The following is a 14,959-nucleotide window of genomic DNA, read 5'->3' on the forward strand; positions in this document are numbered from 1 at the left end:
CTGACAGCATCTGTGGCGAGAGAAATAGTTAATGTTTTGAGTCTGGTATGACTTTCGAACTGAAAGGTGTTGGAAAATGTTTTTTATATTTCTGACAGAGGTAGAGGAGGAACAAGAGGGCAGACGGTTTAGAGACCCAATGCAAAAGACAAAGGGGATGTTAATGGAGGAGAAAACAAAAAAAATACAAGGAGGGCGAAAGGGAGAGAATTGGTCCTTGCTACTAAGTGCAAAGTAAGACATAAGCAGGATTCAGCAAAGGGGTAATGGCAGGGGGGAGGTGTGGAGAGAATTTAAGAAAAATGGAGAACATATAAAAAGTTTCTGAAGTTGTTGAATGCATTGTTGAGACCTTGAGGCTGTAGCGTGCCTAAGTGGAAAATGGGCTCTTTCTCAAACTTGCATTGTGCTTCATTGGAACATTGCAGCAGGCTAAGGACAGAAATATTAGCATGAGAGCAAAGTGGTTTAATGGCAGGTCGGTGTGATTCCTACAGACGAATGATAGTGTGAAAACCTCTTCTTTGCCTCTGAAAGTTGTGCGTGTTAAATTTGGGCATCACGGCTGCTTAATGAAATGTAAATCCAGGAGAATAATGCTGAAGTACCTTTTTAGAATCGGAATCTACAGCATAGAATTACATGATAGAGATAAATTAAAATCTCTCAGGCAGTAAACTAGCAAGAGGCTGGTCATTGCAAATTTTTATGGCAGAGGTAGATAAATTCTTGACGAACAAAAGATATCGGGGTTGTCAGGAAAGCACAGTTGCCAGCACGTTCAGATGAGCTATGATGTTATCAAATGGTGGAGCAGTCTTGAGCCAAAAAGCCGATTCCTGCTCTTAATTTGTACACTGTTTGTTCATGTACATGCTGGATGTAGAGGAAAGTTTATTTGACATTTCTCTATGCCATTAGACACCTTCAGTGCTAGCACATGCAGATACATATCGAGATCAGAGAAGCATATAGCAAAGGCAAAGATAGGTAAAGAGAGAATTTAATTTTGGTATAGATTGATGCAACATACAGTAGCCTAGATGATTATGAAGGTGCTAAAACTGGTCTCCAAATGTTTAAGTTATGGAGGAGAAATTATTCCTTTTAATGATGACATTGCTGTTAGAATGTTTTGAATATATCTTAAAAGCATTTTGGATGCTGTGCAAGACTAGTCTCGATTACCCTACAGTAAGCCACTTAAGTTCAAGCTACATCAACGGAAGGCAAAGGACTAGTGGTGTTATCGCTGGACTGATGATCTATAGATCCAGGTAATGTTCCGGGGAAACAAAAACAAAGTTGCTGGAAAAGCTCAGCAGGTCTGGCAGCCTCTTTGGAGGAGAAAACAGAGTTAACGTTTCTGGTCAGGTGACCCTTCCTCAGAATGGGTTGTTCTGGGGACTAGAGTTCAACTCCTGCCACGGCAGATGGTGGAATTTGAATTCATAAAAAAAATCTGGGATTAAGAGTCTAATGATGACCATTGCCGATTGTTGGAAAAACCCATCTGGTTCATTAATGTCTCTTAGGGAAGGAAACTGCTGCTATCCTTATTTGGTCTGGCCTACATGTGACTCCAGACCCACAGCAATGTGGTTGACTCTCAATTGCCCTCTAGGCATTTAGGGATGAGCAATAAATGCTGATGTAGCCAACAACGTCCTTATCTCATGAAGAAATAGAAAATAAAATTTGCTGGCAGAACATAAATGAAGTTCCCACTCCTAAGCATGAACACCAGGCAGACGTTGGATCAGATCCAGCCTTGTACAATTAAATAAAATGCCACTGAAAATCTTTACTAGTGAGTAACATGCTTGTTAAAGTTAAAACAAAGGATCATGCACCATGAGAATTGTATTCTAGTGAGGAAGAGGGGCTTGGAATGAAAATTGAGAAAGAAAACCTCTGGAGGCAAGTATTTTGCTTTGGCTTTGAGGGAATATGTTTTCTTGCTTTCTCTACCTCTCCATTCCCAATGTTCCTCTACTTGGTCAAAGAAGGGGTCACCTTGTAAAATCTACAGATAAGACCTGAACTGGACTGTGTGGATATTGAAGAGCAATTACAGTATGAAGTAGCAGTGAACAACACTGAAAGCAAGTCTCATAGTTTTTCCTGTATCTTTCAGAACACTGCAGGCCTAGATGATTTTGAAAGGCAAAAAACACTTGGAACAGGCTCTTTTGGAAGAGTGATGTTGGTGAAACATAAAGGTTCAGAACAGTACTATGCTATGAAGATACTGGATAAACAGAAAGTAAGTACGCTGCCCCATGTTATATAACAGAAGGGGCACAAATGTAAATTAAAGCTTGTTTCTGTAACTACCACTTGTTCGTTCTGAACATCTTCATGCCAAAACACATTTTAATGAAAGTGGGGAGGGGATACTAGGTCTCTGTGCCAATTTTGGGGACAGTATGATAATTAAGCTATGCTTTCCACTGTACTGAGTAGTACCTTTCACCTTTCATTTCTAAAACCACTGCTTGTAAGGATTTGCTCATTGGCACACTGGTTTGATTTTCACAGAAGAATGTTAGATTAGTTAATGTAGAGGTGTCTTTCGTGAATTCTGGTTTTTGACCTTTTCCCTACTTAACTACAGAGACAGTGAAAAGGTCAGCTTCAGATACGTCAGAAATGCAGCAAAGCTCCAAAGACCATTTCCTTTTAAAGCTTGAACCAGCTCAACTGCCTCTAGTGCAAGGTTTAACAATATCAAACCATTCACTCCAGATTTGTAAGCTAATCATTTTTAACTTAACTGAGCCAATTGACACAGTTTGAATTCTTTGCAAGTAAAACATAACAGCTTGTTTCAAGAAGCAGCTTATTTTTACACAGGATAAATAATGCTGTAATTTCCCAATATTCTGGAATTCACATCACAAACAACAATAGAGTCTGTCCCACTAGAATAACTGAAAACAGTTGTACGTATGTAGTTGGAATCACAAGCTGTAGCTTCACTGACTAATATGGTCTTTACACTGCAACCCTTACCCCCAACCCCCGAGGCAAATAATGTGAAACCTGAAATCAAGCCAGCAAACATAAAACCATTCCCATCCTGAATGAGAGCTCTGTTCTGATCAGTGCTTCCTGATGTCAGGACCATAAAATATAATAATTCCTCATTTGATGTTCTAATTGCACGCCTGAAAAGTGCAACTTTAGGTGTAACAGCATGAAGCACATGAGATTTTCCCAATGCCAGCAATGTAAAAGCTACAGTTAAGATCTGTTAAGACTTTTCTCAGGGAGAAAAAACCTACCCTGCAAGCTGAAATATTTTGTACATTCTTAAATTCCTCCATTTGTAAATGAACTTAAAATACATTTTTGAAAATGAAAGAAATGTGTTCCTTCTACTTCCCTCCTGCTTGCTGGTCCTCATGTTCCCCCGCTGCTTCCCTCTCCTGAATGCACTCATTGTGATCAGTAGCTTGGAGAGACGGAAAGTGAGCGAGAGAGCAATAGGCACGGTCATTGGGAGGGTCAGCAAAGCAAGAAACAAGCCATGTACTGGCTTCCCTCAGCTGATGAATGAGTGTTCCTCCACATTGAACAACACTTGGAGAAGTATTGAGGATTGCAAGAGGGCAAAGTATATTCTGGGTGGGGGATTTCAATATTCACCGCCGAGAGTGACTCAGCAGCAGCACTACTGATCAAGCTGATAGCGTCCAAAAAACATAGCTTCTAGACCAGGTCTGCCCTGGTACGTGACCTCATCCTTATCAGTCTGCAAGCTGCAGATGAATCTGTCCATGCCAGAATTGGTAAGAGTGACCACCATATAGTCCGTATGGAAACACCTTGAGAATGCACCCCTCCTCCCCCACCCTGTTGTGTGGCACTACCACCATGCTACATGGGACAAACTTCGAACTAGCATCTCAAGACTGGGCATTATGAGGCACTGTGGGCCATCAGCAGCAGAATTGTACTCCACAATCTGCAACCTCATGACCTGGCATATACCCCACTCAACCATTACAATCAAGCCAGAGTATTAACCCTGGTTCATATGGAGAGTGCAGGAGTAGCACTGGGCATATCTAAAAATGAGATGGACAGGTTGGGGGCAGAGAGATTTTGAAGCTGGTGATGCAGATAGGGGGTTATTGTGGTTGGTCAGTAGAAAGGGTGGAGCGGATAGGTGAGTCAGAAGATGGACAGGTTGGGGGAGGAGAGATGTTGAATCTGGTGCACCCACCTATCTCCATCTCACCTTCCCTCCCTCCAGCCCCAACCCCCTCCCTCTATTTATTTCTCAGCTCCCCTCCCCCTTCCCATTCTGACAAAGGGTTTTGGCCCAAAACGTTGATTTTCCTGCCCTCGGATGCTATCTGTGAGGCTGTGCTTTCCCAGCTTCACATTTGTTAACTCTGGCTTCCACCATCTGCAGTCCTTACTGTCTCCAAGTCACTAAAAATGAGATGTTAATTTGGTGAAGTTACCAAACAGAATTATTGGTGTGCCAATCAGCATAAGCAGCAAGTTATAGACTAGGCTTAGTGATCCCACGGCCAACAGCTCCGATCTAAGCGCAGCAGTCCTGCCACATCTTGTCGTGAATGGTAGTAGGCAATTAAAATTTACTGGAAGAAGACGCTCCACCAATACCCTTATGCTCTATAATGGAAGAGCCCAGCACATCAGTGCAAAAGATAAGGCCAGAGGTTTCACAGCAGTCTTCAGCCAGAAATGCCAAGTGGATGATCCACCTTGGCCTCCTCCAGTGGTCACCAGCATACCAGACTTCAGCCAATTCAGTTCACTCCATGTGATGTCAAGAAACGGTTGGAGACACTGGGTACTGCAAAGGCCATGAGCCCTGACAACATACCAGCAATAGTACTGAAGACTTGTGCTCCAGAACTTGCCATTTACCCTAGCCAAGCTGTTCCAGTACAGTTACAAATGGGCAATATGGAAAATTGCCCAGGTATGTCCTGCACATAAAGTGTAGGACAAATCCAAACTGTCCAATTATCACTCCCATCAGTCTACTCTCAATCATCAGTAAAATGGTGGAAGATGTCATTAAGAAACACCTGCTCAGTGACGCCCAGTTTGGGTTCCACCAGGGCCACTTAGCTCCTAACGTCATTACAGCCTTGATTCAAACATGGACCAGAGCTAAATCCCAAAGATGAAGTGAAAGTGACAGCCCTTGACATCAAACTGCATTGGACAGAGTGTGGCTTCGAGGACCCCTAGCAAAACTGAAAACAGTGGCTATCAGGGTCAAACACTCTGCTGGTTGAAATCATACCTGACGTACAGGAGGGGTGTTGTGGTTGGAGGTCAGACCTCTGAGCTCCAGAGCATCTCTGCAGGAGTTCCTCAGGGTATTGTCCTAGGCCTAACCATCTTCAGCTGCTCCATCAATGACCTTCCCTCCATGAGGTCAGAAGTGGGGATGTTGGCCGATGAGTACACAGTGTTCAGCACCATTCGTGACTCAGATGCTGAGGCTGTCCATGTACAAATGCAGCAAGACCTGGACAATATCCATTCTTGGGCTGACAAGTGGCCACACAAATGGCAGGCAATGACCATTTCCAATGAGAAACAGCCTAACCACTACCCCTTGAAATTCAATGATGTTGCCGTCACTGAATCCCCACTGTCAAAATCCCAGGGGTTACTGTTAACCAAAAACTCAACTGAACTTGCCACATAAACACAGTGGCTACAAGAGCAGGTCAGAGGCTAGGAATACTGCAGCAAGTAACTCCACTTCTGACTCCCCAAAGTCCACCTAACATCCACAAGGCACAAGTCAGGAGTGTGATGGAACACTCCCCACTTGCCTGGAAAAGTACATCTCTACCAACAGTCAAGAAACTTGACACCATCCAGGACAAGGCAGCTCACTTGATTGGCACCACATCCACAAACATCCACTCCCTCCACCACCGATATTCGGTTGCATCAGTGTGGACTATCTACAAGATGCACTGCAGAAATTCACCAAAGATCCTCAGACAGCACCTTCCAAACCCGCGACCACTTCCATCTGGAGGAACAAAGGCAGCAGATACATGGGAACACCACACTCTGCAAGTTCCCCTCCAAGCCACTCACCATGCTGACTTGGAAACATATTGCCGTTCCTTCACTCACTGGGTTAACATCCTGGAATTCCCTCTCTAACAACATTGTGGATCAACCCTCAAGAGGACTACAGCAGTTCATGAAGCACCTTACCACCGTCACCTCAAGGGCAACTAGGGATAGGCATTAAAATGGTGGTCAGCCAGCAATGCCCATGTCCCTCAAGTGAATAAAACAAATGCAGGAGGAAGCAAGAAAGGTTTTGGTGAGCTTGCTTCAGAAAAGACCAGCACGAATTACGAATTGCAAACTTTTAAGAAAATGTCAATGTTGCTTTGAGCGTGAGGAGACTGTTGCCTCTTGAGTGCTTCTTTCCCGTTTGCTCCAAAGTTGCACCAATCAGGTCACACAATGCTACATTGATGAAGCAGGCACAGACCATAGAAAATAGAAGCAGGGATAGGCCATTCAGCCCTTCAACTCCCTCCACCAATCATCATATATGGCTCCTTAGCCAACACAATAGCCTATTGCTGCTTCCCGCCGCCTCTTTTCTCTCCTTCCCCACATCCTTTGATTCCTTTAGCCCCAAGTGCTAAATCTAACTCCATCTTTAAATCATACAATAGCAAAATGGCAGGCCTGTTGAGTGTATATTGGCCCAGCTATATTCACAGGGTTAAAGTGGAGTTTCACTGAATGAGGCAACCTGAAAAAGGGAATAAAACAAAACTACAGTTGTTGGAGGTCTGAAACAAAAAAAAACCGAAATTACTAGAGAAATGCAACAGGTTTGGCAGCATCTGTGAAAAGAAAACAGACTTAATCTTTCGAGACCAGTAACCCTCCTTCAGAACTAAAAGAAGATTTGCTTTACTGGTCAAGTTCCCCTGGTAAAGCTACTTTTAAAAAAATTCATTTGTGGGTCATGGGCGTCGCTGGCTGGCAAGCTTTTGTTGCCCTTGAGAAGGTGATGGTGAAACTGCTGTCTTGAACCGCTGCAGTCTACCTGCTGTGGGTCGACCCACAATGTTATTCGGGAGGGAATTCCAGGATTTTGACCCAGTGACAGTGAAGGAATGGTGATATGTTTCAAAGTCAGGGTGGTTAGTGGCTTGGAGGGGAACTTGCAGGGGGTGGTGTTCCCATGTATCTGCTGCCTTTGTCCTTCTAGATGGAAGTGGTCATGGATTTGGAAGGTACTGTCTGAGGATCTTTGATAGATTTCTGCAGTGTATCTTGTAGATAGTCCACACCGCTGTTGCTAAGCGTCGGTGGTGGAGGGAGTGGATGCTTGTGGATATAGTGCCAATCAAGCTGGCTGCTTTGTCTTGGATGGTGACAAGCTTCTTGACTGTTGGTAGAGATTTTTTTTTCCAGGCAAGTGGGGAGTGTTCCATCACACTCCTGACTTGTGCCTTGTGGATGGTTGGCTGGCTTTGAGGAGTCGAGGTGAGTTACTCACCCCAGTATTCCTAGCTTCTGGCCTGCTCTTGTAGCCACTGTGTTTATGTGGTGAGTCCAGTCGAGTTTCTGGTCAATGGTAAGCCCCCAGAATGTTGATAGTGGGGATTCCGTGATGGTACCACCATTGAAATCCAACGGGTGATAGTTAGATTTGTGGAGCCGCTTCCTCCAGTGAGTTGTTTAATTGTCTACCACCGTTTGCGACCGGATGTGGCAGGACTGCAGAGCTTAAATCTGATCCATTAGTTGTGGGATGGCTCAGCTCTGTCTATTACTTGCTGCTTATGCTGTTTGGCGTCCAATTAGTCCTGTTTGGCGGCTTCAGCAGTTTGACGCTTCATCTCCAGGTATGCCTGGTGCTGCTCCTGGCATACCCTCCTGCACTCTCCATTGAACCAGGGTTGATTCCTTGGGTTTGATGGTAATAGTTGAGTGGGGGATATGCCGGACCTTGAGGTTACAGATCGTGTTGGAGTACAAAATAAAAACGGAAAGAACTGCGGATGTTGTAAAACAGGAACAAAAACAAAGTTGCTGGGAAAGCTCAGCAGGTCCGGCAGCATCTGTGAAGAAAAAATCAGCGTTAACATTTCGGGTCCGGTGACCTTTCCTCAGAACCTGTGCTCGAGTGCAATTCTGCTGCTGTTGATTAGCCACAGTGCCTCATGGATGCCCAGTCTTGAGTTGCTAGATCTGTGTGAAGTCTGTCCAACTTAGCACGGTTATAGTACCACGCAACACAATAGAAGTTATTCTCAATGTGAAGGTGGGACCTGGTCTCCACAAGGACTGTGCAATGGTCACTCTTACCAATACTGTCATGGACAGATGCAACTGCAGCTGGTAGATTGGTAAGGATGAGGTCAGGTATGTTTTTCCGTCTTGTTGGTTCCCTCACCACCTGCTGCAGACCCAGTCTAGCAGCTATATCCTTTAGGACCTGACCAGCTTGATCAGTAATACTGCTGCCAAGCCGCTCTTGGTGATGGACGTTGAAATCACCCACCCAGAATACATTTTGTGCCCTTGCTATCCTTGGTGGCTCCTCCAAATGTTGCTCGACCTGGAGGAGTACCGATTCATCAGTTGAAGGAGCGCACTATGTGGTAATCAGCAGGAGGTTTCCTTGCCCATGTTTAACCTGAAGCCATGAGATGTCATGGGTCCGGAGTTAATGTCGAGGACACTATATATTCTACTTCGTTTATTAGGGAACGGTATTTAAATTCTGATGCGGTTTGCAACCGCTGAATGCTTTTGATTTTTGAGTGTATGAGTTTGGTGTGTTTAAAATATTTAGTATTTTGCCGATGAAGGACATTTACAATAACACGTACAAATCTGAAGCATGGCTTTGTATGGTTAAAGCTTTCTGGAGAAATTGAAAACAAAAATGTAGCATGTAGAAAACTGCCATATTCAGACCTAGGTTTGTTTTTTTAGGAAAGGTTAAAGTCATTGCCAGATTACTGACAGACTGAAAAGACACTGTTAACTATTTTTATTGCATATTTTGACATGATTCAGATTGGTGACTTCTAATGAAACAAATGGTGAGTGTCATAAACCAAAGTGAGCGCAGGTTAGAATTCAACATTCCAAAATCAAGTTGAAAATATTTAATTCAGGAGTTAAAAATATTCAGGATGCTGGAATATTTACATAAGGGAAAAAAAGTAGAACAGGCTGAAGCAGCTGTATGGCCTATTCAGATTTTCAGAAAAGCGTATCTAACTTTGCATGCTCTGTAGGTAGAGAGAATTTTTAACACATTTTGTTGCAAACAAACACAATAGCAGCAGAATCTTGAATAAAATCTCCTGTTACAATTCATATGTATGAAGTTTCTTCCTTTTGAGGTGGGTTTAAAGGTTGAGTTATGAAATGAAATGTCACTGTTTCTCAGTACAGTGCAATGGTGGGTGGGTGCAGTTCTCCTACTGAAGGCTGTGTTACATTTCTGTCCTTGCAAACTTGGATTGTGTTTGGAAAAACTTATTTTTTAAGTTATACGTGCGTGGTGTGACATCCTGCCGAACATAAACCTACCACTTTGACCAGAGCAATTTGAGGTGATAAAATCAGTGTGTTTTGGCTTAATTTATTTGTGCATTAAAACACAGTGCTGCAAATGCACTATTTTCACCAGTGTGCTAAGCACTCTTAACCATAAGGGTGCAGTTTGCGGCTGAGTGGAGAAACCGAGAAGACCATGTGTTAAACATTCGCTTCGCACAACTGAATGCGAAGATGTTCGACCTTAATCAAGAGCAATATTAGAGTCAAAAAAACTGCAGATGCTGGATCCCACGTAGACAAACAGAAGGCAGGAAGAACACAGCAAGCCAGGTAGTATCTGGAGGAAAGAACAGTCAACGTTTCAGGTATTACCCTTCTACAGGGCTGCCGTATTAGTTTTCTTATGGGCTTGCTAATACTAGTGGGATTAAATTGAACCAGTATATCTGTACAAAATGAACTGTAATCTTAGCAATGTTATATCTGTCCTTTTCGCTGTCATTGGCATGATTAGCATGCTAAACACCTTCTAAACACACAGGAAGGAAAATACAATAGGAGTAGAGATACTTTGTGGTCTGCTGTAGAACAAACCAACTACTGACTGCTCTATTAACTGTGGCTAAATGTAGAATTGTTCAATTTAAAACTCTACGTAACTTGTGTAACCTTTCCAAAGGGCTAGGCATATTAAATATAGGATATAATTTTAGTTTTGGCTTTCTTTCAATCTCCAGATGGTTCTAAAACATGATGGATGGTCTTCTGATCAATGTGAACCCTTTTATACTTGTCCCAGGTTGCCATTTTCACATACTGAATCAGTGTGTGTGCCTTACGATAGCCAAGGTCAATCCTATTCCGATACATGCACACTCTCTTGATTTATTGTATATGCATTATCTGGTAAGGGTTGTTGAAATGGTGCTGTGTCTAATATTATTCACCCTGAAAATCAGCAAATAATGAGACTGTCTATTACTCCATTACTTTTGAGAATGACCAATGCAGGGCCTTCATAAAACAGACTTTAATAGTGAATCTTCAGAGTTAATGTTTGTCTGCTTAACGTTCTTATTTATTTCCTGTCTTCTTTTTATTGAGTACCTAGGTGAAATGTGAAAGGCCAGGGCCCATAGTGCAGCACACTATGCACGACCAAAGTTGAAAAGAGTATTAGCGAAGATGAGCTAACTCGCCACGCAGTGGTTAGGTGATTCCAGGATCACATTTTAAAAAGCCTGTAGATTATAGGAGGAAGGGAGCATCGAAAGGTAAGGAGTTCCACAGTTTTCAGGTCCTGTGAAATAGCGAGCTAGAGTAGGAGACAGTGTGATGAGTCTTGCTTTCAACAATATTACACCTTATCGTGTGCCCAGAGAGCAATAGAGGAAAGGAAAAAACTCTAGTGTAAGCAAAGTTTGCAATATTTTCCTTTATCTGTGCATGCTAAATTGACTCAAACTGGAACCCGCAGACAAGACTCATTTCTCTTCTCCAGCCCTAAAAGTGGAATATCAAATTCTTCTTGAGTATGGCCGTTGAATAGAGATTCACTGGTTATCCTGAACTTCATTTTGTGTTTCAATCGTTGAGCCTTAACTATATCACTCCTATGAAGTAAAATGTTGTTACTATCATGATTCCTTCAGCAGGAATGTTAAGTAATGTTATTTTCTTTAGGTTGTCAAACTGAAGCAAATAGAACATACGCTCAATGAGAAGAGAATATTGCAGGCTGTTAACTTCCCATTTCTTGTGAAATTGGAGTATTCCTTCAAGGTAAATATTCATTTCAGACTTCAGAAGGGCAGTGTTGTACATCTGCTCTCATTGTTTCCATATAGGTTGAAATGTTTTATTTTAAAACCTTATTAGCTATTTGCTCAGCTGGGAGAACTGTGAAGACTGTAATGTCTGAAAGAGGTTTGGAAAAGATTGTTCTTTGAAATGCTGCTGTTAAAACTGAACATTTTCCCACTAGTTTCTTGATGGTAAATTGAAGAAACTGCATGTAAGTGCCACTGTGGAGTTACAAACTTGTGTTCACTTTTATAAAACCTGATTTCAAATTCTGTGCAGCGGAAGGTAATGTGAGTTGAGCGAGTTGAGCAAGTTGTGGATTGTTCATGTTTTTCTCATTATTGCAATTTTGATACATTTCTGATGGTGTCTGGAAATCTATAATATATTGATTTAATTGTGCAGGCTCTAGTGTGGTTATTTGTAAGCTATTAACAAATGTTTTGCTACCGTTGATGCTTCATTAGGCTTTAGCAGTCCAGACATTTGCCTCTATTGTTAAATCTATGAATTATATTTCAATACTGGTTATACCCATAAATATTAACTAATCCCTTCATTACCCTTTAATCAGTTGTCTACAGGATATTAACCAAAGCTGCATTATTAATCCCCTCTCATGCACAACTCCATTCTTTTCTATTTTGAAGTAGTGTTTCAATAACAGCATAGGATGTAGCTGAAACTGAAATAAAGGTGTTGTATTCAAATTGGTGTTTGACACATTCCACAAATTATCACCTAATCATAAACTGAAAGCATGTTAATTTCCATATCTTTAAAAGGCATTGTTCACTTTACAGGAGAGACGACATGACTTGCCCAGTTAGATTTTAATGGTACAACTAGGTGTGTTTTATGTAGGTGGCTGTGTTTATAATGACTTTCATTATTCTGAGCATTGTCCACATGGTCCTTCATCCTAGTAGTGGCAAGTAAGTTTCTTTGCAGGAGAAAAGCAACAAAAGCAACATTGCCCTGTGATTTAATGACATTGAATTGTGACACTCCTTATTCCTGTCCAGTGCATGAGGAATGACCCACCTACAAAAGGACAATATTCCATTTCCCCTGTACTAAAATGAGTGTGCTAACACTCGTTTTTTGAATTGTTTGTGGGATGTGAGCATACCACACAACGCTTGCATTTGTTGCCATTCCTAACTGTCCTTGAGAATTAGTGTGGCCTCTCAAGGCTCTCACTACAATTAATTTCAATACTTAATTTATTTCTTGAGTAATATGTATGTAATTTGTTTGATTTGCATTGTTCCACAGCGTCCAAATTCATCTAGTGTAACAGGTTGATAACGTGGGCCGACAGTGCAATTGTGTTACAGACTTAAAAATGACACTAAATGTAATTGTGCCTTTATAATCAGTAACATTTTATGATACCCATCATTGAAAAATGTAGCTGTCCAGAGCATGAAAGGGATGCAGATAGGTACTGAGAAGACCTTTCAGGCAGAGATCCATCTTTTCTTAGGTAACAGGTTCCACTGGCAACCATCATCAGTGGTTCCATGGTAAGAAGTCAATATTCAACGTGCTTCATGAAGGATATGCAGAATCAGAAAACTACAAGGATTTTAAAGATGCTGTCGGCCACGATGGCAGCAGAGTAGGACACTTCAGCTGGAGCTCGCCTGCTTTGCCCGGTCTTCTTTCCTTCGTTCTCTTCCTCCTAGTTCTACTGTACCCACCATCCCCACCTTCCTTCCTTTCCCCCCATCCATGGCCCCCTGGCATGGTGCGGAGCCAGGGTCCAGTATGGACTGGAGGCTAAGTGCCAGCGTGGCCTACTGGACGTTTTATCTCTGTGATAAATCTTGTAACAAAAGAAGCTATGCCTAGGTACTTTTGTATCTAACTCAGTGCTGTAATTGGTGACATATACGCTTTTTCACTATACTCAGAGTATACGTGACAGTAAGGGCTATGCTGTTCATTTCTAGCAACATCAGAAATCCATGTTCTTCCCACTGTTTTCAACCAGTAGAGGTTGATTTGGCTGCTGGCTGGTACCAAGTCTTAGTTGGTTCATGTCGATTGAAATCGGTCTGTTAATTCTCAGTTTATCACCAGCACAACTGAGAGCACACTGTACACCTTCCAACTGCAAATCTTGCAGACCCTCCAAGTGGGAACACCTCTAATCTTGCTGTAAATAACAATACAAAGGATACCCGACTTATGACAGCTCATACTTAACAAACTTGATCCTATATGGAGTTCAATTTTAAAGATCCCACATCTGAATGTTTCCTGTATTTATGAATGGCTATTTATATTGACCTGCATCAAGTTCTGACATGCATATAAACCAATTTGCGAACAGAATCAAGAATGGAGCCCTTTCACAACCTGGGGACTGTCTGGAGTGAAGCCCATAGTGATTTTCTGTTGCCGTATATTGGTCAACATGTGGTCTGCCTTGAGACCCTTGCATTTACAACACGGTGCATGTGTGGCATTCTGCTTGGAGACAGCTAAAACCTTGACAGGCTTGACCTGTCAGAGTTTCTGATATTAAGTGAGGAGAGTACTTTGATTTTTTTTTTCTTTGTTTCCCGCAGTTTCTGGTTTTCTCTTCATCCCCAGTGCATGCCTGCCTTCGTTTTATTAAACCACTACTCAGTCTTAAAAGGTTATACCTCACCACTCTCTTAAAGCGCAATTAGTTTGGAGACTAGCTTCCATTAAGGGTGAAGGGAGCCCCTACAACTCAGACGTTCCGTAGTTAAAAGCTGAGTTTATAAGTTTGCATTATGGACTATGAAGCTAGTATTTGAATTCCAACCTGCCAGACAATACACGGAGAGCTTTGGCTGCTGCTACATCACACATAGCACTGGATAGCTTTGAAATGGCATGCAGGTACAAAAGAAAATAATTAGACTATACTTCAATATTTGATACGTTAGATGGCTGCAGAGCTGTGCTAATACAAGCAGAGGAAATGGTCACGGTTGTCTGCTTTTCTTGAACCTAAGTCTGATTTGTGAGGCTAGAAAGTAACAATTGCATTTTGGGCACCTTGGGACAGAGATATTGACCTTGTCATTGGTACAAATTCAGATTCACCAGAATAATAACAGCTTTAGAGCATTATTTTAAGTACACCTGTGTTCTCTTATGTTTGAAAAGCTGAGGGGTAATCTAATTGAGATATTCAATCGTTTCTCTATGGTAAGCTTATCAGGGGACATGGAACGAGCAAAAGTAAATAGTTTCAGGTACCAATCAACCATGATCTAATTACATGGCAGAATTGGATTCCATGCACTTGCCATATTATTTTAAGTTATTACTCAAGCAGTAAAGACTTGTTTGCAAAAAGGTAGTATTGTTCCAGCAACAACTTTTTTTTGCTGCCTCAAATTAATTTCAGTTGCATCATAACACAGAAGCAAAAATAGGCCATTTTTACTATCAAGTCTACCCAGCCATTCAATGAGATTATGAAGAGATTCTTTTCTCTTTCTCTTTGTGTGTCTCTCTCTCTCTCTTTGTGTGTGTGTCTCTCTCTCTCTCTCTCTCTTTGTGTGTGTGTGTCTCTCTCTCTCTCTTTGTGTGTGTGTGTGTCTCT

The 14,959-nt window shown here is 42.0% G+C and overlaps 1 protein-coding gene across 2 annotated transcripts in view; it reads left to right on the forward strand.

The window, feature by feature from the left end:
* The window catches only part of prkacba (protein kinase, cAMP-dependent, catalytic, beta a), a 137,618-nt gene that overhangs the window by 95,581 nt on the left and 27,078 nt on the right, over positions 1-14,959 (forward strand). For both annotated transcript variants that reach the window (XM_048601667.1, XM_048601668.1), the window contains 2 exons: positions 2,138-2,266; positions 11,248-11,346. In XM_048601667.1, coding sequence (XP_048457624.1) covers positions 2,138-2,266; positions 11,248-11,346 — 228 coding nt within the window. The remainder of the gene's footprint in view (positions 1-2,137; positions 2,267-11,247; positions 11,347-14,959) is intronic.

The sequence above is a fragment of the Rhincodon typus genome, chromosome 10, assembly GCF_021869965.1.
Source record: "Rhincodon typus isolate 14 chromosome 10, sRhiTyp1.1, whole genome shotgun sequence".
Lineage (NCBI taxonomy): Eukaryota > Metazoa > Chordata > Chondrichthyes > Orectolobiformes > Rhincodontidae > Rhincodon > Rhincodon typus.